Source organism: Crotalus tigris, unplaced genomic scaffold, assembly GCF_016545835.1.
Source record: "Crotalus tigris isolate CLP2741 ecotype Arizona unplaced genomic scaffold, ASM1654583v1 scf7180000017933.3771270, whole genome shotgun sequence".
NCBI lineage: Eukaryota > Metazoa > Chordata > Lepidosauria > Squamata > Viperidae > Crotalus > Crotalus tigris.
In genome coordinates this window covers 1,536,056-1,561,225 of record NW_024096726.1, presented here as the reverse complement: position 1 = coordinate 1,561,225, position 25,170 = coordinate 1,536,056, and the positions used below count along the sequence as shown (strand labels likewise).

The window sequence follows — 25,170 nt, the reverse complement described above, 5'->3', positions numbered from 1 at the left end:
GGAGATAGTCTTCAAAGTGGTTCATTGAAGAGACCAGGAAGGTTCCATATAATATAAATGATCCTACACATAGAAGAATACTGAAATGGCCTTAAAAAGGAATTCAGTAACCTTTATGTAAAAATCAGCTCAGCCAGGATATTTAGAAGGGAGTGAAGAAAAAACTTAAGATTGGCCAGCTTTGATATCCTTTAGAGGAGGGGAAGAGAGAGAGAAAATCTCTCTCAGGTTTTCAAGATTCTTATTTTATTCTATGGCAGTGTTTCCCAAACTTGACAATTTTAAGGCATGTGGACTTCAACTCCCAGAATTCCACAGCCAGCATTGCTGGCTGTGGAATTCTGGGAGTTGAAGTCCACATGCCTTAAAATTGTCAAGTTTGGGAAACACTGTTCTATGGCAATAAAGTAGCATTCCTGATACCTCTTTCCTGAACTTGCTTACTTCAAAAGGCTGACACATAGTCAGGACTTAGTGTTTAGGGTCTTGAAAGTCAGGGCCAATACCTTGTGGGCAACTGTGGACAACTTTCCATATAGGATTGATATCATCCCTATATTTGTCTAGTCTGGCTGCCACATTTTGTACCAATGACAATTTCTAGATGTTTTTCAAGAATGCTCCAACATACTCTACTTTGCAGTAATGAAGGTGGTTGACACCCAAAATATAGGTAATTGATATTAAATCTAGCTAACTCAGAAAGGGTCACAGCTGGAAAAGAGTTCCTTGACACAGCCATATTTACAAATCCAAGGAGAGTTTGCATTTGTAATCTGCAAAGCTGTTCTTTCTGAGAGAACACAAACTGCTCTGAGCAAACTATTTCAATTCAAAAAAAGATCAACTTTTTTTTTATCAACACAATCCTCAATCTTTTTGGATTTAGTTTCAGTTTGTTTTCTGTCACCTGGCTCATTACTGAGGTTGGACAACATTGTATTGATTACTCTCCTGGATTAGAAGATAAGAAGATTAGAAGAACTGAGTGTCATTGGCCTATTGATAACATCCAGTTCAAAAACTCTTACACAGAAGTTACACAAACTGAGCAACTCCCTGTTAGAATTTGAAAATCATGACTCTGAATATGTCAATACTAAATTCAGATTGTTTTATTTTTCCATATATAAGGTATATGTGTATGCATGCAGTACGTTAGAAACTGACACATTAGCATTTCTTTTTAAAAAGTTGATGAAAGAATAACCTGATCTTGTGATATTTATGTAATGGCAATCATATATCTAGTTACACACAGCTAGAGTATATGATTCATGATACAGAAATAATGCAGAATTTAAGTGAAACTTCAGAAATGTGAATATGGTATGTTTTCTTTCTAATGGACAGATACTTACAGATGGACAGATTTATAAAAACACTTCACTCGTAAATTATAATTAAGGTGGCATACATCATATAAAATAATTTTCAAACAATAAAATAAAAGATAAATACAACATAGACCACTAACAAATCACAATAAACACACAAACACAGGCTAGCTTTGCTGCAAGTTTTAGTTCAGTAGCATCTTGAACCTCTTCCGGACTCTCTTTCCTGCTTTTGACCAAATACATAATAGCTAGTGCAAACATTCAGGATTAAAAGCCATTGATGAAGGGAGTTTAAGAAAGCAGCACTGAAGAATTATAAAAACCAAAATGTTCATCCCTTCTTATTTCTTTCTTATTAATATATATCATCAAATCAACTCTGATTGACCACATAGATAGACTTTTTCTGTGGTGTGATGTTCTGTCCTATCAATAGCAACCAGTTTACTAAATAGTAAGAACCAGATGTTATTTTACTTCATTTGTACTAGCATCTGCTGTTGTTGGTAGGCTAAAGATACAAACATTTCATCATCAGTTTGGGTGTGTGCCAGTAAATATACTAATAACATTAAGCATATTGCTACCCTACTAGACTTTTTGAAAGAAATGAAGAAATAAAATTTATTGAAATTATATTTATTTATTAGATGTATGTGTCACCCATCTCGTTTAGAAAAGACTTTATTTGAAAAGTCTTTCATAAAACAAAGTGGCAAGAGGATCATAGCTACAGTATATGAAAACAAAACTAAAACAATTAAGTCATCTAATGTTCTTTTAATTTTTTTTACCATAATGCTTCCCCTCATTGAAGTGCATATTAACGATATATATGCCGTATTGTAGTTTAAGAAGTTTCCAGCAGACACAGTTAAACACTGCAACATTGCTGGTTAGATTTTTTAAAAAATCATTCTTTGTGAATGCCCTGGGTTAATTTAGACCTCAGAAAACACATTAGGAAATTAAACAGTAATGCAAGCTAATTCAGATTTTAATTTGTCAAAAAGAACGATCTAGCGACATAGTTAATGTAAACAGAGGCACAGCACAGAAAAATTAATGAGGTTTCCCTTTCATTGAATCTTCAAGGAGTGTAGATAATTAGCTTCTTTTGTTATTATTGCAGGAAAATGCAGCATTGTCTGGAAGGTGTAAAATAGCTGTGGCTTCCTAAGTGATAATGTGTTTCATTTGTCTTCTCCTAATAATTATTTACATTAAACTCTTCTAGGATGATGCTGCACAGCCACTGAATCTCTCTGCTAGACCCAAGACAGCAGAACCTGTCAAATCCCCGACGTCGCCAACGCAGAGCCTCTTCCCTACGAGTAAAACCAGCCCTGTGAATGTGGCCAATAAAAGTGGAATCCCCAGTCCTATTGGCATGACTCTGGGAAGAGGATCCTCTCTAGGTACTCAAAAAGGAACAAATCTGGGTCATTTCAAATAGGGATGAGAGGTCTCTAGTCTTCTCCTGTGGGCCTAGTTTCATGTTATTTATTTTTTTTTTTTGCAGAACCAGGTATATTCAAGGTTTCTTAACATTTACAAGGTCTTTGACATTTATTGCATGAATCTCTGTCATATTTATTAGGCCTTTGATTTTTATTTTATCTCAATAGATTTACATGGGAATCTATGAGGGAAAGTAGTCCTTTCAATATACTTTAAAGGATAAATTAAAGGTAAATTTTAAAAAAAACATAAATTCTTTGAGTCATGCTTTATTAGATTTAATATAGCCACCCACTCCAATGGATTACCATTGGAGTGGGTGGCTATATTAAATCTAATAAATAGTCATAACAAATAGGGAGGCTTGGTTCTTCACATCTGAGGCTAAAGAGTTGTTTCAGATGGGGCATGGCCTTCTTTAAGGAGGTCCTATTAAATCTATCAGGTCCTCCGTAAAGCTGCATCTTTTCCTGGGTTCATACAGTAGCTACATATTCCCTGGAGGCACTGGTAGCACACCTATCCTCTTTCCAAACACCTCCTTAACTCAAAGGCAAAATTTCCTGGATACACATAGATTCTCTATGGAGAATTTCAAATTTATTCAATTTATTGGTACAGTCATTTGATTTACTTATTATTCAAATTTATTTATGTGCCCATCTCTCCCAAAGGGGGCTCTGGGCAACGCAGAGCAATAAATAAGTCAGCCAATGCAAAACAGATAAAAATCTAAAAAGTCAATAGCATCAAAAGCAAAAATGTCATGGAAGAACTCTGTGGAGATTGATTTGTGACTGACTTCTTTCAGGATATTTTCCCAGTCCAAATGCTAACCAGTCCCAGCCTTGGTAGATAGACAAGATCAGGTCAAGTAAATAATAAAGATACTACTGAAAATGTAAACAGTCTGAAAACTGTAATAGAAATAAATCAAGGTGCGCAGTGAAAAATTGGGACTAAGATTAAATATAAAGATGACCAAACTAATGACAATAAACACAACAACCAAATTTAGAATTAACAATGAATATATTAAAGGGCAGAAGCCAGACACCACTTTAGGATCAAATGCCAACAATAAAGAAACAGCTATTGGACATACTGCAGACTGGTATGCAGAATAACAAAATAATGGCTGTGGGGAAAATGTTCAGATGTCCTGATATGCCTATAACTACAAAGATCAGAATAGTGCAGTGATATTCCCTAGGACAGTCTATGGAAGTGAACATTGGATTTTGAAGAAGTGAGATTGAAAAAGTAATGACATGTTTGAATGTTGAAGTTGGGAAAAAAACTCCCGAGAATACCACAGATAGCCAAGAAAACAAAGTAATCAATGAACAAATCTCCAGAATGTCACTTAAGGCACAAATGACCACTCTCAAATTATCCTGCTTTAGACCTATTATATGAAGACCTCTAGAGAGGGCTCTGATGCTAGGAAAGTTGGAAGAAAAGAGAAGACACTCAGCAAGGTGGACAGACTCAGTTATAGTAGCAATATAGTATGAGGTTGGAGCCAATTCATCCTGAAGAAAACCTATCTATGTGGTTGCTCAGAACGGATACTGATTTGTTGTCCCATTATTAACTATTAATATTTCAATGTATCTGCAAAAAAACAAACAAACCCAGAATGTAAAAATTTAATAAATGTTGATGCATGCTTTTGTTGTCCCATGCAAGGAGTAATTTCCAAGCACTCTACAAAGCCGTCGTCCAAAAAGCATACTGCAATAATCTACATACAGTATATTGTGATTAAATCATATATTATAATGGCCAATCTAAAGTCTCAAGAAACCTAACCAGTTGGCACACCTATCTAAACTGGGTAAAGGCATGTAGCTGAAATATTCCTAACACTAAATTATTTTTATGGTTTGATCGAAACGTAGACAAGTAATCTTTTATACAATTAAATCCAACATTGGAAGTAACAAGTATTTATTTTAATAGCCGTACACACTTGCTTCTCAGTGTCTCTGATCAGAGCCGGAATTAAAATATATTGTATCAATTCTTTTACAGCTTTGACTGTAACATGCCATTTCATGGTTACAATGTCTTGAATCCAGGATTATTCAAAATATGCACTAGATTTAAAAGAGCATCCTAGAAAGTTTGCTTCATAGCTATACCTCACTCTCCGTTTCAAAAATTGCTTCATTAGATGCTTTCTATGAAAAAAAAATTCTTTCAAGTAATGTAAGGCTTTATCTTCCTTTATTTCTCATCTCCAATCACTGAATATTGTGGTAAAAATTGAACTGGATTTATTTCTTTTATGTTCTATAAGGTTCATGGTTGAATGTAGTTAACATGAATGTTCTGGGTTCAGCTTGACAGCTTCATAATGGAAAAATAAATGAAACAGCAATGAATTATATCAGTTATCACTTGGAAATATCAACCTCTATAAGAAAACATAATATGAATTTTTCTTGAACATCAGTTAAGATTTACAAATACATTTACAAACACAAAGCAAAAATCATGTGTAGGTACATTTTGATCCTTTGTGCTAGGATTGAAAAATACGCTGAAATTCTCACTTTAAAAGGCATCAAATGTTTTGATTAAATCATTAATATAATAATAATTTCTGTTAATTGCTTCAGGAGAGGTTATCTCTGATTAAACATCGCTCAGAATGGAAAACAAAATTACAGCTGTTGCCCAAATCTAAAATTACTATCCATTTTAATGTTAAAGATACAGGCTTAAATATTTGCAGCAGCTGAAATTACAATGTTTGTGTGTGTGTGGATATAAATCTCTTGAAAAGAGGATATTTTAATGCACTCTTATAATCCCTTTCTTTCTAGACATCCTTTCCAGTCTTAACTCACCTGCCCTATTTGGGGACCAGGACACTGTAATGAAAGCAATTCAGGAGGCTCGAAAGATGAGAGAACAAATCCAGCGGGAGCAGCAGCAACAGCAGCAACCACATATTGATGGAAAGCTTCCCAACCTGAATAATATGGGCCTAAACAACTGTAGAACCGAAAAGGTAACACAATAGCTCTTCCACCCTTGTTGCTGCTAAATTTATTTGCCTGGTGAATAGCTATTTAATTCCAGAAAGTTACAGTTTTTAATCACTTTTCACATTGACGTGTGCGATGTAGGTCCAGGAGGGGAAAAAAAATTAGATTGGATTGATCAGAAGAAGATTTTTCCATGAGGAAGATTTACACAGGGCTCCAATGGCACCAACAGGGAATATCATTTCCCCTCCCCCCCATTCTGCACCATATGAGAATCAATGTAGGTATCGCAAGTTGGCCAAAGTTTCATTTGAAGAATGGCAGATGGTTAAGATAGGTCAGGAGGAACTAAGAGCCCTGTTCCCACCTCCACTCAGTCATATTCTGTGAATGCTGTCCCAGAAAACTTTAGGCTTCTTATATTAAGTTCCCAAGTTACAGAAATATTGTATGGTACAAATAGTAGCAATATGGATTAGAGTTGTCTTTCTTGAAGGATACTGGGCTCCATTTGTCTAGTATCTCCTTTCCAGTGACATACTCCCAATAACCCCAGTAGGAATATATAGAGAATTCTTCCTGCTAGTTGTCACCCTGTCTTCTAATTGGTATTTGATGTCATACTACTAGGGCATGCAAGGTTACCTGGCAATTCAGTAGAGTCATAATAACTCAGTAGAATTTTCTTTACCTAATTTCTCACAGTACTACAGTATCTTGTCAAATGATCTAACTTGTTTTGGAAAGTAAAAAAATAATAACAGTTCCTTTTTCTTCAGTTTTTTTTGAAACAAAAGGAAAGTATTTCAAGCCATTGATTATTTTCCGCACCTTTTTCATCTCTAAAACTAGGGCTGATCTGTGGCCTACAAAAATCCAGACAACCACTAGGTGGTGGGCAAGAGTCATAGAAAACCCTATATTTTTGCCATCTCCTATTGACGTGAATATTTACAACTCAGATGTACCAACTCTTTTATTAATCAGGGCAGAGTTCTATTTTGTATAGGAAACTTTCATTTAAATTCATCTTCATATGAAGAGAGAGAATGGTTATGTGAAGCGGTGCTAATATATATATGATTTATTGGCCACCTATCTTATTACAGGGTAATTCTGGGCGGTTATATTATTTATATTACCATCTTCCTTCTAATACAACATATTCGGCATGTCTGTACTATATTGTTGTTCAGAATTGAAACTTGCACACTTGATGAAGAGTTCAAAAGACCCAGATGAAGAATGCATGCACAAGCTTTAGCTGGAGCTCAGTTTTTCTCCTCTCTTTGAATAACATTCTGGGGTGCAGTTTAATTGGGAATTCTGGATATTTATGGTATTTTTCATATCAGATGTAGATATTTCATACAAAAGAGTTACATTTTAGAAGAGTCCTTAGGAAAAATAATCTGCATATGTAAGGAGATAGTTTAGTTTGAAGACCTGGACAATTTGTTTGGCTTCGCTTACAGGCTTTTGGACAAACAAACAAGGTAAGTATCAGTTGTGGTGTTTTGGTAGCAAAGTAATGGAAGCAGGCAATTCTCTCTAAGGAATAGAGACATATCTACGAAATAATTAGAGATATAGTATGTCTATAATTTGCTTCTTTGCAGGATTGGTAAGAGCATTATTTAGAGACCACATGAATCATTATTTCCTGTACAGTAATAGTGGACCATATACAATGTTATTATTCTGGATGACTCAGGACAAAAAGTTTTGCAGCCTTTAAGCAGAACACAAGAGCTCTGATTATGAGATAGAGCAGGGGAAAAAGGAACAGATGACCAATAACCTGCATGTTACAATCTTTCACAGTCACATTATCTATCACAATGAAATCTGAAATGAAAAGTGTGGTTTGATCTTGTACAGTAGTGGGATTAATAATACATACACAACTGGTTCTCTGCGTAAACGCCACTTCTGGAACCTGTTGTGGGCCTGGGCCTCCGAGGCTCAGAACAGACTTCCGGAAGTGGTGTCTACACACTTCTGGCAGTCTGTTCTGAGCCTTGCAAAAAAGGGTTAGGGCTTCAGTCGGTTCACCAAAGTCAACAAAAAATTAGCTATCGGTTGTGTTGAACCAGTGCAAACTGGTTGAATCCCACCACTGGTCTTGTAGTAGTAGTTGTAGTAGTTTTTATTACAAATTACTACTATAATATTATCGATCAGGATTTACTGAGTTTATAACTAATGTATGTGTGTTAATATTATACACTCTCTCTGTCTCTGTCTCTGTTTCTGTCTCATAAATAGCCTTGAGAATAGGTCAGGGAAAATATTGAAATGTGTTAATGCTCTTCAGAATTTAAAAAAAAATTCATATCTTGTTACATAAAAGATATACTCAGGAACCTTGGGGGTAATGTACATTGATCTTACTATACTTCCAAATCTTCAGCCTATTATTTGACAGCAGTAACTACCTGATCATGGCTTATCATCAGAATGGCCTCTCTTGCTTTGGTATTGTGAATAAGTAAATAAAAGTAAGCTTAGGTGAATGTTGTAGCATACTTGGACAGATCAATATTGGGTCCTGTGTTATAGTCTACCAAACAGTCTATAAAGTTATATAGTTGATTTTTTTTTTACATTTTATTTGTACTGTCTCAATGCATTTAATAGTTGCCAGTAAGCCAAGAATCTGGGGCACTAGTAGCCATTTTCCAACCCATTCCCAAAGGGAGGAACAAGAGGTCTGAGGTTCATTACTCAGTTGCAAGCATAAAGGGAAAAGTGTTCAGTAGATAGAACTGTCAAATATGTGTTTTCATTTGCATTTATATGTTGCCTTGTTAGATTTCTCAGAGCAACGGGGGTAAAATGGATCCATGCCTATAAAAGGGATTTACATAGCTTCCTGCCCCCAGAGGATTAACCATGGTTTGCAAAACATATTTTATAATCTAATAAATATTTATCTGCACATGATGTGATTTAAATGATAGCATTTTAAAACTCATTTAACACAGAATCCCATTGTGAAATAATTTTTATAACAGCTAGAAAAAAAAGCTGAAAGTGTGATACATGATTTCTTGAGAGTGAAGGTTCATTCTCTGAGCTTGTGGGTTGGTTTCTGAATGTTTTATTACCAGACTGGCTAACATCTTCAGCAGAGTTTAGGGGATGTCAATGTTAGTGTTCTTGTTTATAAGGGCTTTAGGTGTGGGTGTGTCAAGTGAGGTTACATCAGGTCGGGGCCATTGGGAAGTGAACTGGTGGGAGGGGGGCTTGCATGGGTTGGTTGAGGGTCAGTGTTACACCCACATCCTACACCCGAGCTACAGATATTTGCCACTATTGCACACTATTTCTTATTAAAGATGGCCTTATGAGGTCCACAGGCTCTTCTGAAGAACAGATTTCAGTTTGGAAATAACCCTGACCACAGTTAGAACCTTTTATTGGTTGTTTTCTAAATCTGTTTTTCCAAAACTATTGAAAATAAATGAATTCTGCTGTCTTCATGTAGACACTATATTGTTCCAAGTAATCTTTGATACTGCTAATGAGTGCTCTGGGCTAGTTCTGAAGTTAGTCTGAACTTCTGTGACCCTAAAATATTCACTGAGACTATTTGAGCAATCTATCTTTTTTTCCCCCAAATACCTTATGAGCAGTCCTATTTTTGCCTTTTCAGATAATTTATCACTCCATGTTTTTGACTTTTAATCAAGCTAGTAGGTTCTTTAAGAGGAATACCTTTTTCTGACAGTCCACAATCTGCCTTTCTGTCATTTAATAGCATGCCTGTTGTGTCCAACCTGAGCATGACATTTCCTCAATCATACTACAGACTATGGGCCATTCAGTCAGTTTTCAATCATATCCCCCTCCCCACCCTCTTCTTCAAGGCTAAATGAGCACAGTTGTCTTATTTTTTTCTTGTGGGCCTTGGTTTCTACAAATCCATTTTACCTACATTTATCTTTTCTTTTATCTGAAGTACAAGATATGTGGAAAGCTAGCAATCCAAAATAAGCAGTTGAAAGATAATGAAGAATGCTGACTATATTGCTATTTGTTTTGTTTTATATTTTGATCGCACCTTTCTCTAAAAAATACCTTTAAAAAAAAGATAAATGTGTTTTTTTTTTAAAAAAAATAGGAAATCAATGATGTCTTAAAAGATTCACTGGAAGAAAATTATTTTGATGCTCCTTGAAAAGTGATTGGTAACAAGAGTTGGTTTTCATTCATCTTGAGGAATGGTTCCAAAAGTTAGATATCACTTTTTTTAAAGTTAACTTGCCATAGTGAGAGCATTCAGAAAAAGTTCTTAGAGAAGAAATTATGTACTCATGTTTATTGAAGAAGAGCCGATTCTTGATAAACTCTCATCTAAAGATGTTGAATAGAAATCAAGAACCAATCTATTGTTCAAGTGGTTCCATAGTTTCTGTGTGGAAACCTCATGCAATATACAGGTAAAGCACATTATAGTTACTATAATTCTCACTGGAGGTGAGAATGGACAGGAGTAATGTTTGTCATTTAAATTTTGATAAAAGGTTTAACAAATGCACATGTGAATTAGGACACATTATTTCTGTGACAGGTACAAAAATTATATTAGTTGGAATGCATTTATAAAGCATTTATAAATATATTTGTAATAAAGTCATATAGGAATGCATACAAAATAATTATGAATTGTAGGATATATATTGGAAAAGCGAGAAACCAAAATAAACAAAATCTATCTGCCCTTAACTAACTAAATGTTCTGTAGCTTTATTGCTAGGTAGATCTAAAAATGATATTCCGTTATAAATTCAGATCGTAATATAAATATGTAAGGGGTGTTTTAAAACATTCATTTTTTTTATCATTGATGATGTTATAGTCTAGTGGTCAAATGGTTTTGACTTGATTGTCCATAACGGTTCCTTTGGAGGAGATAAACTTCATGGTAGTACAGCATATATAGCAATTCTTTAATGTATAAATTGTTCATTTAGTTAAGTGTAACAACTTTCGGGAACCTATCGTTCATTTGCAGCTGTTTATCATGTGTGCAAAAGTTTGAGAAAAATATTCTTAGCAAATTTTACCACATACACAAATGAATCACTTATTAAAAGCTACATTATCAGGCTTTTTTCGTGGTGGATTTATACTGTTAACTCTCTTTTTTTCTGTATGTCCCCTCCCATAAATACATGTACAAATACTATGCAGAGCCCTTCATCATTTTTATACTTTCCAATCCTTTTATATAAAGCATAGAACTATTGAGATTAAAAGAAGCAGAGAAAATATAAAACATTTTCAATGGAAATTAAAACTGTTTAGGCCTTTAGGGAGTCCAGTGTGATGGATGAAATTAAAAAATAAGGGTGTTGAAATGATTTTCAGGGGAAGAAATATTTAAGAGTTGCATGGGAATAGGAGTGACGTATTAAAGCAGGAGTCCCCAATCCCTGGTCTGTGGCCTGCTACCGGGCTGCTGCCTGTTGGAAACTGAGCCGTGCAAGCAGTGGGAGAGGGCACAAAACCATCCCCTCTCCAGCTGCTGCTGCCACTGCCAGTCTGCAGAGCCAGAAAGGTTGGGGACCGCTATGTTAAAGAATGGAATTAAAAGGAATATTACAAAGGTTAGTATCCCCCCCCCAAAATGAATAAAAAGCAAGCAATAAATACTATTAAGAGGTTGATAAATTGTAAGGATGCAGGTATAGCTGATACAATAGAACAGTGGTTCTCAACCTTTTTAATGCCATGACCCCCAACCGATTGTAAGTCAAGGACTACCCAACCGGTCGTAAGTCGAGGACTTTCCCTGCCCGGGAGCGTCACGCATGCATGGTGCTGCCCCCTGTGCCGGCCGAGGCGTAGCTGGCAAGTGGCAGAGATGGCGCAGGCCGACTACCGGCTGGGCCACCAGCTGGCCTAGCCCAAGGGAGGTAAGGCACCCGCCGGGCCCCACACACACCAGCAACCCTCCCTGCACCCGCCGGCCTCCCACCTCCCACCCCTGGCCCTCTTTTACTTACATTTTTAGTATTTGCTCAGCAGGGAGGGGTGGAAACTTCCAAACAGCTCGCCTTCGCTTCAGACAACTTGCAGCACCGTTTGCAGAATGGGACTTTTGGCGGGCTCAGCAGGGCAGAGACAGCCTGGACAATTCCTATTGGCTTTTGAAAGCCAATAGAATTAGACTCTATTCAAGAGAGTCTATTCTATTGGCTTTCAAAAGCCAATAGAATAAAAGGGAGTAGCACAGCTAAGGAAAAGGGGAAAAAAATGGCCAACTGCGTTGTTTGGCGACCCCCGTAAAATGGTCGTTCGACCCCAAATGGGGTCCCGACCCACAGGTTGAGAACCGCTGCAATAGAAGAAATGTTAAACTATGGATGTTACTTGTTTATGGAATGATTGGGCAACTTGGGTAACATAAATGTTACTGCTTCCTTATACAAGGAGAAAGATAGCAAAAAAAGAATGACAAACTTGCAGAAGAGAGTTTAGTTATATGGGCCTTGTCAGGCAGAAGTTTGATTGAAAGATACAAGAGATGACAACAAAATTTGGGAAATGCAGTAGGGCTTTAAGAAGAGTGTGCATAAAGCTTAGTTGTGTTCTTCATAAGTTACTGAGAAACACATGAATATGAGTAAGCTCATTGTACATTCGTTGATTTAGTAAAAGTTATGATAAATTGAATAGGTTTGCATGAATATGGAACTGAAGATTGATTGCTGAATGCAAAAAGAGCAATATTTGATGGAAATAAATAATGCATGAGCCTAAATGGAATGTTTAGCAAATAGGTCAGCATTGAGCAGGATTTAAGACAAGGAGGTGAGATGTCCTCTTAGTTGTTTTATGTATCTGTGGAGAAATATATAGAGAATATGTGTGGTTACAGGTGTGTTGACTTGGAGACATGAATGTATATACATTTAGGGACATAAATGAACATGTAGTTTTGTATGGAGGCATGTTGTTGACTGAGAAACTGAATGATTAGAAGTTAATATTAGATAAACATGGATACAATATAAAATATAGACCTGAAAATTAATGTATGAAAGCTAAGGCAGTTGTGTTTGACAGGGAAAAATAGAATGATTTCACAATATTCATAAACGTTAAAAAGCTACAGCAGGTAAATGAATGCTTTATACTTGATAAAATGTTTCCTAAAGTTGGAACATTTTAAGATGTGCAAATTTTTGCCTAAAATTGTGGATATTTTTGACTTACATCCAGCTTCCCCCATTTAGTTTGCTTGTTGGAAGCCAATTGGGAAGATCGCACGACTGTGGGATGCTACAACAATTGTAAATACATACTGGTTGTCAAGCATGTAAATCAAGGACTAGCTGTAAAATGTAACATAGGTGCTCTGATTTGCAAATGCTGGACATGAAATTGGTGTCAGTTTGATGTCAAATGCAACTGCATATAGATCTCTACTTCAATTATCCATATAACTGTAGAAGAGTATGTCTCACACATACATACAGACATCTTCCTTCCTTCCTTCCTTCCTTCCTTCCTTCCTTCCTTCCTTCCTTCCTTCCTTCCTTCCTTCCTTTTCCTGATATAATAAAACTGATCAGAAATAGAATTAGAGTAACACTGCAGACTGCTCTGAAAGGAAAAGGAAGGAAGGAAGGAAGGAAGGAAGGAAGGAAGGAAGGAAGGAAGGAAGGAAGGAAGGAAGGAAGGAAGGAAGGAAACTGCCTGCATGTGTGTGTACAGGCACACATGTATTTGCATGTGAACTCTTGCTACTTTTTCATTTCTGACTACAATTTTAAACCAAAATGTTTCAAATTATGTTTCATGTTTAGTTTTGTAAGCAAATAATGACGCTAACTCTCAACAATTTTATTGAGTTGGGTGTACCCCAAAATAGTAATTAAACCCTTGGGTCCTTGCTTCATAATCTATACTTGTAACCAATCCTGAGGAAATTTGAAAGATCAATTCATCTAATATTGGCACCTTTTATTAGAAGTAAAACATATGCTGGACTTTTGAAATCATTAGAGTCATGTAACTGATTGAAATATATGGTTTTGTATAACAGTATTGAAATTAGACATAGGATTATTGGTACTGAATGACAAGGAAAAAAACATATTGTCTAGAACAGTGGTTCTCAACCTTTTTAATGCCGCGACCCCCCAACCGGTCATAAGTCGAGGACTACTCAACCGGTCGTAAGTCGAGGACTACTCAACTGGTGCAGCACCGTTTGCAGAACGGGACTTTTGGCGGGCTCAGCAGGGCAGAGACCGCCTGGACAATTCCTATTGGCTTTTGAAAGCCAATAGAATTAGACTCTATTCAAGAGAGTCTATTCTATTGGCTTTCAAAAGCCAATAGAATAAAAGGGAGTAGCACAACTAAGGAAAAGAGAAAAAAAATGGCGGACTGCATTGTTTGGCGACCCCCGTGAAATGGTTGTTCGACCCCAAATGGGGTCCCGACCCACAGGTTGAGAACCACTGGTCTAGAAGCAGTGAATAAAGCTTCCTGTTAAGTTTCCTTGCACGTTACAAACAAAGAACTTTAATTTTCACACAAAGTTCTGAAAGAAAATATTTGCCTTTTTCTTATGCATTTAATTATCACACTTACTTAGATGTTCTTTTTCTGTATCATTCCTCCCTAGTAAAACAACAGACCATACTGTTTCTAGCTGCCTGATCAGGAAATAAATTTTTCTTTGAATAGCTAAATGATTACAATACCTCTCACATAGTGAAACGGTGTGCTGAATCTATTTGATGCAATTAGAATCTGATCTGGTAGAAACACAGAATGAGGTATCTTATGAAAGGGTGAAACCTGTGACTTCTCAGTATGTTTTTAAAGAACAATATTGTAGTCATGGAGACTTTCAGCAATCAGGTTTTATGTTTGTTGCTTCCAATGTTGTGATAGTAAGAAAAAGAGCCTAGTTTCAGATTTTTTCCAGAAAGTTACCCTTTGTGTGTGTCTAATGCAAGAGATATCATAATAATTTTAGAGTGTAATTCAGGAGTTAGCAATACAAGGCCTACACATAACCACCACCACCACAGCAACAGAAAGTTGGCATGCTGCAAAGTTAAGCAACAGTCTATAGTTTCCTATTTACTTCCAAAAAAAGTCTTATATTTCCTCAAGGGTTCCATTGGAAAGATTGAATGTGTCTTCTGTTGAAACTTCTCCCCACTAACCAGAACCATGTTTGCTGAACGCTGAGAAGCTCATTTTCCAGTATAGGTGGAAATCTAATGCTTCTACTTTCTTTTCTCCTTTCCTTCTTTCCCTTAGCAATCTCAGTTCTTGAATAATCTGAGAGTTTGTTTGTTGTCATTGTGGGGAGTGTAGGTGGACCAATCTTGATCATGACAAATAATAACAACGAAGAAGGCTGGGTTTGAAATAATCCAGACAGAAAGCACAAACCCTGAATGCTAATGCTACATTTATTGTAAGATCCCAGAAGCAGAACCTTGCAAGTCTGAACATACCTCTCCCCTCCCTTATTTTTATTTTCCAGAAAATTAGGAAGATTTCCTTGTGAGACCCTTACCATATCCCCATTCTATCTATGAACTGAAATATCCTTTGCATGATGCAGTTGCAGCTTTTCCTTCTGTCTCTCAGGCTCATTCTCATAGTCCAGTGTTTCCCAAACTTGACAATTTTAAGGCATGAGGATTTCAACTCCCAGAATTCCACAGCCAGCAACGCTGGCTGTGGAATTCTGGGAGTTGAAGTCCTCATGCCTTAAAATTGTCAAGTTTGGGAAACACTGTCATAGTCCATTCCATCATGTGATGAAGAAATTAGTTTTGGCAATTTTGAGGAGTATTAAATGTACCTTGGAATAGCATAAAGCTACATAATATGAATTGAGACACCTGAAAAATGTTTAGTACAATCTCAAATTTTGACTAAGGAACATTCAAAGGCAACTATTGCATCAAATTCATTTCTTAGGTAATCAATAGTGTTATCATCATAATCGCTTTAACAATATAACAAACATTAGGAATAAAGAAACAAATGATCCACTAATTGTCATGCTAGAGATAAAACAAGAATCCAAAATTTTACCACATGTTTTAAAAATCTAAGATATAAGATATCTTGTAAGTTCTTATTAAGAAATAAAAAGGATATTGCTTGCTGCCAGTGATGGCTTGATTTTGTGTACAAAATTCATAAGAAAAATGAGAATTACCGTGTCCTATTTTAGATCAGAAATCTGAAAATTAGTAGTTCTGAATAATTAATCTGATATATGCATGCACATATATTTTTCTTTTTATAGTTTCTTTGCTTCTTTTTCTTTAAAGATGAAATAGAATATCAGTTAGGAAAAAGTTTGGACCAAGTAAATGATAGAACACTCCTTCTCTAACCTCAACTATATTTCTATTTTTCCAGAATTGGTACTATTTTGTAACATAAAATGTTTTCCTAATATTTTTTGTTAAATGTGTTAATACTCAATGTACATTTAACTCTTTCCCTATTCACTAAAAATCTCAGAAAGCTAATAAGTAAAGAATCTACTGAAATATGAAATCCACTAGCTCATAAATCAAAATTATGACTGTTTGTATATAAAAAAAGATAATCTTGAATTTAAGATGATAATCTGTCCAGGACAATTAGATAGATTAACACTTAAAAAAACACTATTGATCATTTTATTAACTATAGTTCTACTGAAACCAATCCTGGTAACTTTTTTCTCATACAGCTATGTGTTTGCACATGTGAATAAATTATCCAAAAGGCAGATTACTTCAAAGACAGACCAGAACCAGAAATTAAATTAAAATTTAAAAATTCTTATCCTGTCTCCATTACAGTCACTTGCTTTTTAAATTTTGCAGCTTGTTCAGATTCAACTGTTTCATTACGTATAGGTCTTGCCAATTTTCTTGCACCCAGAGTCAAATTATTACATTTTACAGAACTGTTCAATTCCTAGTTAATTATTTACAAAAAAGTTTAAGTATTTATTTATTTATTTAGCTTGATATTGTCATCACCTTTACCACAGTGAGTCTGGGTGGTGAACAAAGTTTAAACAAAAAACCCAATATAAAACCATTAAAATGTATGATTTACCACATACTGTATAATTAAAAAAGAAACAGTAGCCAAGAGAAAAATACATACAGTAATGTAATATCAACCCAAGCAGGCTTTTCTAACTTCCCAACTCCTATGCCTGGGCATACAGCCAGGTTTTTAGTGCTTTCCAGATGGCTAGCTGGTTTGGGGCCAATTTGATCTCAGGTATTAAGGTCTACCAAAGGACAGGGGCTATGACAGAAAAGACACACTTCCTGGGTCCCACAGATGACCTTCTTTAATAGACATGACCCAAACCATGCCCCTCCTGTTGGAACCAACAGGGCAGATAAAACCATTGGAAAGCAATGGTTTTCACTGAGCCCATTCCATGAAGGCCTTTATGGATAACAATCTTAAATTCCAATGAAAAACCTACTGGGAGCTGGTGTAGCTCACGTAACAAATGGGAAATGCCCATAACTGACCACATACCATTATATTCTGAACCAGGCAGTCCCATGTGTGATACATTGAGAGATGATCAAAATATATATGATCATGTGCAGTGCCTTCCAGTCTATAAAAAAGGGGGTTGGAACATAACACAAAGCTATGCATAAGACCCCCCTGCATATACATGCCACATGCCATTTAACTAGGAACTGAGTCCAGGGGGGGACCCCCCAATTGTGTGCTGGTTCTGTGTGAGGTAGTGCAACCCCATCCAGAACTAAAGATGGAACATCACTGGAACCAGGGGTCTCTAAAACCAATCCCACTAAGTCTTGGAAGGGTTGACTTAAGCCTGTTGCTTCCCCTCCAAACCCCTTTTTACACTGGGAGCAGATCTCTATGGCAAAACGTGGTCCACTTGGGGTAGAGATACTGTATATAGTTAACTTTCAGCCACATACTATTGATACTTCGCACTATACTGTCAAATGACTTTGTTAATTAGGAGTGGGCAGAATGTTAAGTCCTGCAAGACCCCACAGATCTAGACCTTTCTCCTCCTATCTATACCAACTGTAACCTATTCCAGAAAAAGGAAAAGTAGCACAAATCTGTACTCTCAAAACTAACTGCCAAAGCTAGACTAGATGATCAATACTATCAGAAACTGCTCAGAGATCAAAAATAGTGAGGATGGATATAGTACCACCATCCTTCCCCTAGCCAGGGGTAGGCAACCTTGGCCCTTTTATGACTTGTGGACTTCAACTCCCAGAATTCGTGAGCCAGCATAAAAGAGCCAAGGTTGCCTACCCCTGCCCTAGCCAGAGGTCAGTCATTATGGTTTCATGCTCAAGCGTCCATAACCTCTTATAGATTCTCAATTGTTTTATTCAGGTATGGGGCCTTAGTGAAACAGTTGTTGTTGGCCACGTATTCTATTTTCTTTCTTTTTTGAGAGAGAAAGAACAAAATGAAGGGTTTGTTTTGTCAGGCACATTTCTTTACACAAAGTTGATGCTTTCTTTTTGACACCAGAAGTAAGTAGCATATTTGTTTGAGTCAGAAAAAATAATGACCAAGATGTCATAATTATTTTAGCAGCCCTGACCCATTGTCACCATTCTCTATCTTTAGACGCATCCTAGTTTTCCCTCTGAGAATTTCCAAGAAACTAATTTACAGGTAAAGTATTCAAAATCAGCCCCATATTTATTTTAAAGCAAACAAAGATCTTTACTTGGAACATATTAAAAATTCTACAGTACTGGGCAAATAAGGATCTAACTAAGCCATAACAACTGATGAATTCAGTGTATGAATTGTTCAAGCTGCTTGTTTAATAACTGTATCTACTTCTGAAACTCAAAGCACATGCTTTAGTTTTTGATATATAGTTTTATAATTATCTGTCACCTGCTTTGTGCAGTACCATGCAGAAAAAAGTCTCTTGAATTTTTATAATGTGTTTGTTAAAAGATTGACAGTCAAAAAATACTGAATATTTTATATCAAATTTTAAAATATTAAAGTATCAAAATATTGCAAAGATATCTAAATATTTTCTCATTCGTATTACTGTTTGACTTACAGTCTGCTTCAGATTGCTTCATTAGGACCTTGTTGCAAAGCAAAATATAAACATATTTGGGAGATCTTACTACCTGTTCACAACAAGAATTAGCTCTCATTCTGTGTAGATGAGAAGAGCCAATGCACACTGCAAACACTTTTAACTTGGTCTACCTTTTCCATACAGAATGGGAATGTTGAAGATAAAATACTACGAAAATATTAAAAAAGTTAGTGGAAAGTATTGGTATTAAAATAATTTCAATAAATAATCTTTTAAAGAATACTCAAATCTTAAAACACAATACTCCAAAATGTGAAATGAGACAGTTAGTTAAAATGCTAACCTGGATGGCTTTCAACAACGAAAACTTTTGCTTACCCAAATTTAATTAACTATGATAAAGTTGAGACCTATAAAGATATTCTGGATAATGAAGGAAAATTGAAAGAGACAAGATTTACAAGAACAAGGTATTGATCTAGCATGGTGGCCATAACTGCAAATTCAGATGAGATATGAAAAAGATGCTAAAACAATGGGATTCTATAAAGAACAGACAGAATTTGATCAGATACTGTTAAAACAGATGAAAAGTTGATTAAGAAACTATAAATTTCTGTTAAACTTAAAGATGGAGGAAAAACAAGTAAAAGAAAATGATAACATGGGCAAAGAACTTTGGATATAATATAGAATTAGAAGACTGGCAAAAGTTATGGGAAAGTAATGTTAAATTAACTAAAACAGTGGCATATAAAGAAAATGTATGTAAAATGTTTTACAGATGGAATATGACACCAGTGAGATTAGCAAAAATGTTTAAAAATGCTTCAAACAACTGTTGGAAATGCAAATAAAGACCAGATACTTATTATCATATCTGGTGGACATGCCCTAAAGCAAAAAGATTTTGGGTTAAAATACATTTATGGTTGGAGAAAATGACTAAAAAACAAATAGACTTTAAACCAGAATTATTTTTGTTAGGAATAATAGGAGCAAATTATGAGAAAGATTGCATATATTTAATTCTACAAATATTAATTGCAGCAAGAATTGTATTTGCCCAACAGTGGAAAAATGAAAATTTACCAGTTGAAGAAGTAATTAAAATTTTTTTAGAGTGTGCAGAAATGGATAGATTACTTTAAAGATAAAGGAGAAAGAAGACTCAGTGTATTTTAGAACATGGGATAATTTCTATCAATGGCTAGAAAAACGAGTTAGAGAGAAAGGAATGTGATATGTAACTTTGAATATACATTAGCAAGAAGACTATCGAGCAATTAATTAACAAATTGTTTATGATAATTAACTATTATCTATTATTGTTTGTTAAACACATGAACCCAGACATTATGCTGTTTACTAAATATTGAGAATGTTATTTGGAAAAACCCCAACCCTAATCCTAACCTTAACCCAAATCCCAACCCCAACCCTGACCCCACCTTATTCCTAACCCTATAAAAACTAATACAATTTATTCAAAAATAATGCTGAGTACGTTTGTTTTAAAAACAAATAAACAAAAAACTGTTATGGCAGTAATTTTAATTGAGGCATTTGAGTTGTATCATTTATCCTATTTTTGCAAACTGGCAAGTAATTTTTAATATGACTCCTTAGTTTCAGTTTCAAGTTCAGGTTTATTATGGTAATTGACCAATGTTTTATTCCAGTCTAAAATTGTCAAGTATCAAGGAAATTAAAACAAGATACCTGAAGTGCATGAAAAAGGTTTAAGAGCACCAGTGCAGTTTTAAAAAGAGAGTAAAATAGTATTAAAATATCAACAATAGCATATTAATAAAATACAATTACATGGATATTAAAATAAATTAAAACCCCAAATTAATAATATGCTAAAATTATTAAAATTATAAATTATAATTTTCTACAAATTGGAGCTTTCAAAAAAATCAAAATATATAAATTATTATTTCTGTGGGGGAGAGACAAGTGTAAGGCTAAAATCTGAAAAGAATTGCTTTCTACTCTGATTGCAGAGCATCAGGGTTTGTATAATAATTAAAAATAGATAAAAATAAAGCTAATAATTAGAATCTCAGTGATTTACCCATGTAATTTACCCTAAATGATTTGTTTATGGATTTTAATTGTTGCCATGCAAAATCTAGTAATTTTATCCATAATAAGCAGTTCCTTATCTAAGAGAAAATCGAAGCAAACTTTGATTATTACCTGGGTGTGCTCAAATGGTGGCTAGACAACCATTGTCCTGTTGACTAGTGGATTGGATTTGATGGTCTAAGCCAGGCATGCTGGCTGAGGAATTCTGGGAGTTGAAGTCCACAAGTCATAAAAGGGCCAAGTTTGAAGACCACTGGTCTAAAGTGGCTACTTCCAACTCAGTGATTGTATGAAAAGGCAGAGTTGGTAATCTCTAGTCAGAGATCAATTTAACAGTTGCATTAGGTCTACAGGATCCTCACCATCAGACTAAATACTTATCATGAAATTATGACTGCCTATGACTTTAGCAGTACTGACTAGAATGGTTTCCAGATAATCTCCAAATGTTGGTATCTCTGGAATTTGGACTGAAGTAGGACATGTATTTAAGAAATTAAACTTGCTACAATGAAAATCAAGATCTAGTGATATAATATTTTCCCACAACAGAAAACTTTCTGTGGCTTTTTAAAACCACTGAGAAAAAAGTATGGTTTTTAATGTGAATCTATTCTTTAAAGAAATCTATACCCTAATCTTGAGATGTTAGAAGAATACTACATTTGTCCTACATAATCCATTATTAGACTACTTAATTCAATGATATTGGCAGTGGCGCAGATGCTATCATATGAAGTAAATCTTCAGTCTTAAGTATGACTTCAAAGGAAAGAAAGTGAAAGAATACTTCAGGAAAGTAGAAAAATCTGTCCTTACAGATGAAAAATAAAACAAGATGTAATTAAACATCAAATGTATTAATGATATAGCTATAATTAGATGATCTATTTCTAATCCAGAATTCTTTTTGGCCTCATTAGGCATAAAATAGAACATTTCATAAACAGCTTCTTTCCTTTTATTTGCTAAGGGGCTGTTTGAGTTGGCTTCAGACCTTCATTCTAAAAATGTTAAATTCTGGTTGTCAATTTAACAGAATATATCCAGAAGGCTACAAAGTATTATCTTTTATAAAAATTAATCTGTGTGGACCTCTGGGTGAACTATATAAAATGATTTGCATCTTCCATTGAAAGAAAAGGTTAATCTTAAACTGTTTGCATACTGACATGGATCATGCATTGGTGCATAAATAAAAAGATGGAAACCACATTAAAGCAGTAGTTGGGTTACCACACAACTGGATATGCTTAAGACTGAATGCTCCATAACTCTAACTACTGGGGAGCTACAAATTCTATAAATAACCTTGCACTTGGTTAAGACCATATTAAAACCAGATGAACAGAGACATCCATGGGGGAAATGGAGAAGCATTGTCAATAAGTACTATAGTCTATAAAAGGATGAGGAAAAGGTCTGTAATTTAGGAGCAGTTCCTTGTGTGGCAGTAATTCTGAATCTTTGCATTGCAGAGATGGGTTTAAATAGAGATCATACACAAAGGAGAAACATATGAACTTTCTCTTCTTGGCTTCCAAAAGAGTAATATCTATTATCCCTTCTCAGCTCCTTGGCTTTTCTTCACATCCTCAGTTTAATTCTTGGCCAAGCAAAGTAATCTTTAGGTTTAAAATGATATCACTTCTCTTTTATGTACACCCAACATTCTACTATTGTTAAATAATGGACTGGATATAGAATGACAAAAATGCTATTCATGGAAGTGGGGAAAATCCTTGCATTTTCTTGTATTTTTGAAAATCTTTTTAGAGGAAACCTTTAGAACAGGGTGAGAAGTTGCAAAGGAAATCTATAGATACAGTACTCTAAATATTGGCGCTTTTTTCTTTTGCACAATGTGCCTATTCATGGATAACTTAAGCAAAGTTAAGTCAATTTTCTGTGTTCATGTTATATGTTAAATTATATACTAACCACACTGGCAGGGTGTATACAATCTGGTAGGCTAAACTGTGATGCACTTGTTTGCGATTCGGTGTATCATATGAATACAGCTATTATTCTTGAACTTTTGCAAATACAATGCCACGAAAGAAAGAAAGAATTATGATCCACCAGTTCTGCCTGTTTCTGTATATTTGGCTTTATTTGTTAAAAGTTCAATGGCACACTATCATTATCAACTTTCTACTGAAATCTTCCCATACTAACATATAATCAAATAGTGGAATCAGTCTAAAAATACATGGGATCGATAAACATAAGCAAAAAATCTCCAAACAAACAACAGAATTAGTTTGGTGTAGCAGTGAAGGTACTAGACTGGAAATTGTGAGTTCTAGTCCCATCTTAGGCACAGAGCCAGCTGGATGATCTTGGACCTGTCATTCTCTCTCAGCCTTAGAAAGGAAGCTACTATAGTAAACCACTCCCCAAAAATCTTTCCCAGTAAACTGCAGGAACTAGTCCAGGCACTCTCCAGGAGTCAAAAACTGACTCAGAGGCAACCTCCCCCCATCCCACCCACCAAAACTCCAGCTACAAATCATATTTATATATAATATAGTTTAATAATACCTAAGACTAAATAGTCTCTCTGAAATTAGGCAGTAACACTTCTTTCCCTTGATAACTGCTCAGATAAGCTAGGAAGGGCAGAGGTCAAGTGAACAGGAGAAATCTTAACAAAAACGTTTGAATAATAGCTATTCATGCAATTTACGGATAGAAGAATTGACACATGCGCTGATCACAACCTGTTTGTTCTAGGATTGCCTATAAGAAATTGAAAGTGATTCTCAAAAGTGTATAATAAATACATTGCAACAAAAAATTGCAACAAAAAATTGCAAAATGCAGCCATACATCCAAACTGACCACTTTTTGCAGCCAAACTTAATTTTCCATCTTGGGGGGTGACAAAATAAGCATATGAATCTCTGGGAACAGATTGAACACACCAATATTGCTACTTACTCACTCTAAAAGAGTACAAATATAGCTGGCCATATTTCTTGCAGTTTTTACTTTGACTCTAAAATTATTTTTAAATGACAAAGTTTGACCTATCAGAATTTCAGTTTGTGCTGGCTGTAGTGGAATTTATTCCATTTTATAACAGTAAGGAAGATGATCACAAGCTACAGATAATTTTGATTAATTTATTCATTCTGTTTATATCCTGCTTTCTTCGAATAGAACATGTATTGACCTTATTTGGCCAATTCAAATGCCCTTTATGATACATGGCAATGACTATCAAGCTCTGAGGTAAACTGTGGCTTAAAGTATTATTATTAGATATATTAAGTATTACTGTAATTATATACAACTGTTTAAGATTTTAAAAACAGAAGAATTTATGTTCATATTGTAAGTAGTAAAGAGTGAGACACAGAGAGAGTAAAACAACCAGTATAATTAAATTGTCTTAAGGCTTTAAGTGCTGCCTTTTCTAGAAATTCCTCCCTCAGTATTTTTTTGAACCTGACCTTTTTATGTTTGTTTATTCTCTCTGGGTTTGAATAGAAGAACAAGGAAGAAACCAAACTTCAAAAGTGTTTTAAATGCATAATGTAGAATAATTTAGCTTTAATCTGTTGCGTGTTTATGTGTGTCCATGTGTATAAAGACAACATGTTGGAATTTTTGGCACATTTTGCAACTAGAATATTGTCCACAGTGTGCATAACATTCCCAAAGGCATTTACTTTGTGGCTTCTGTATATGACCCGCATTATTAAGGAGTCTCAAAACTGGTTATTTAAATAAATGTTGGTAACTACTAGGCTAGAGTCTTGAAATAAAGGGGATTACATCATTGTCCAACTATGCCTACTTCAGCAAAATGTATTTGTTTGTAAAGATTAGGGGGAAGAAGAAAGGTCTTTCACACAATGATTCACATGTATGCCATTTTCCACTTTAGCCTTTGCATATATGTCAGATGTGGAAAGAAAAAAAAAACATGTTGAAATAATTTGGCAATGGTTATAGTGTGATTAGTCATGGTAATCTAAACGGGAGGGTTGCCTGGTGTATTATTACATTTCTTATATTGTTTTTCAAGAGATGGTTGCAATCAGTCATCTTTCACAGGGTTTGAAACACACATACACATAGTCTTTGCTTGCTGGCAAGTAAACTGTTATTTAAGTACACAATTGACTGCATTACTGAAACAGTTTTGTTGAATTTGTCCAAGTGTTCTCACATGCTTAAA

General features: G+C 35.1%; 1 protein-coding gene across 16 annotated transcripts in view; it reads left to right on the top strand.

The window, feature by feature from the left end:
• The window catches only part of SOX6 (SRY-box transcription factor 6), a 480,950-nt gene that overhangs the window by 417,842 nt on the left and 37,938 nt on the right, over positions 1-25,170 (top strand). For all 16 annotated transcript variants that reach the window (XM_039344591.1, XM_039344594.1, XM_039344588.1 and 13 more), the window contains 2 exons: positions 2,578-2,758; positions 5,636-5,823. In XM_039344591.1, coding sequence (XP_039200525.1) covers positions 2,578-2,758; positions 5,636-5,823 — 369 coding nt within the window. The remainder of the gene's footprint in view (positions 1-2,577; positions 2,759-5,635; positions 5,824-25,170) is intronic.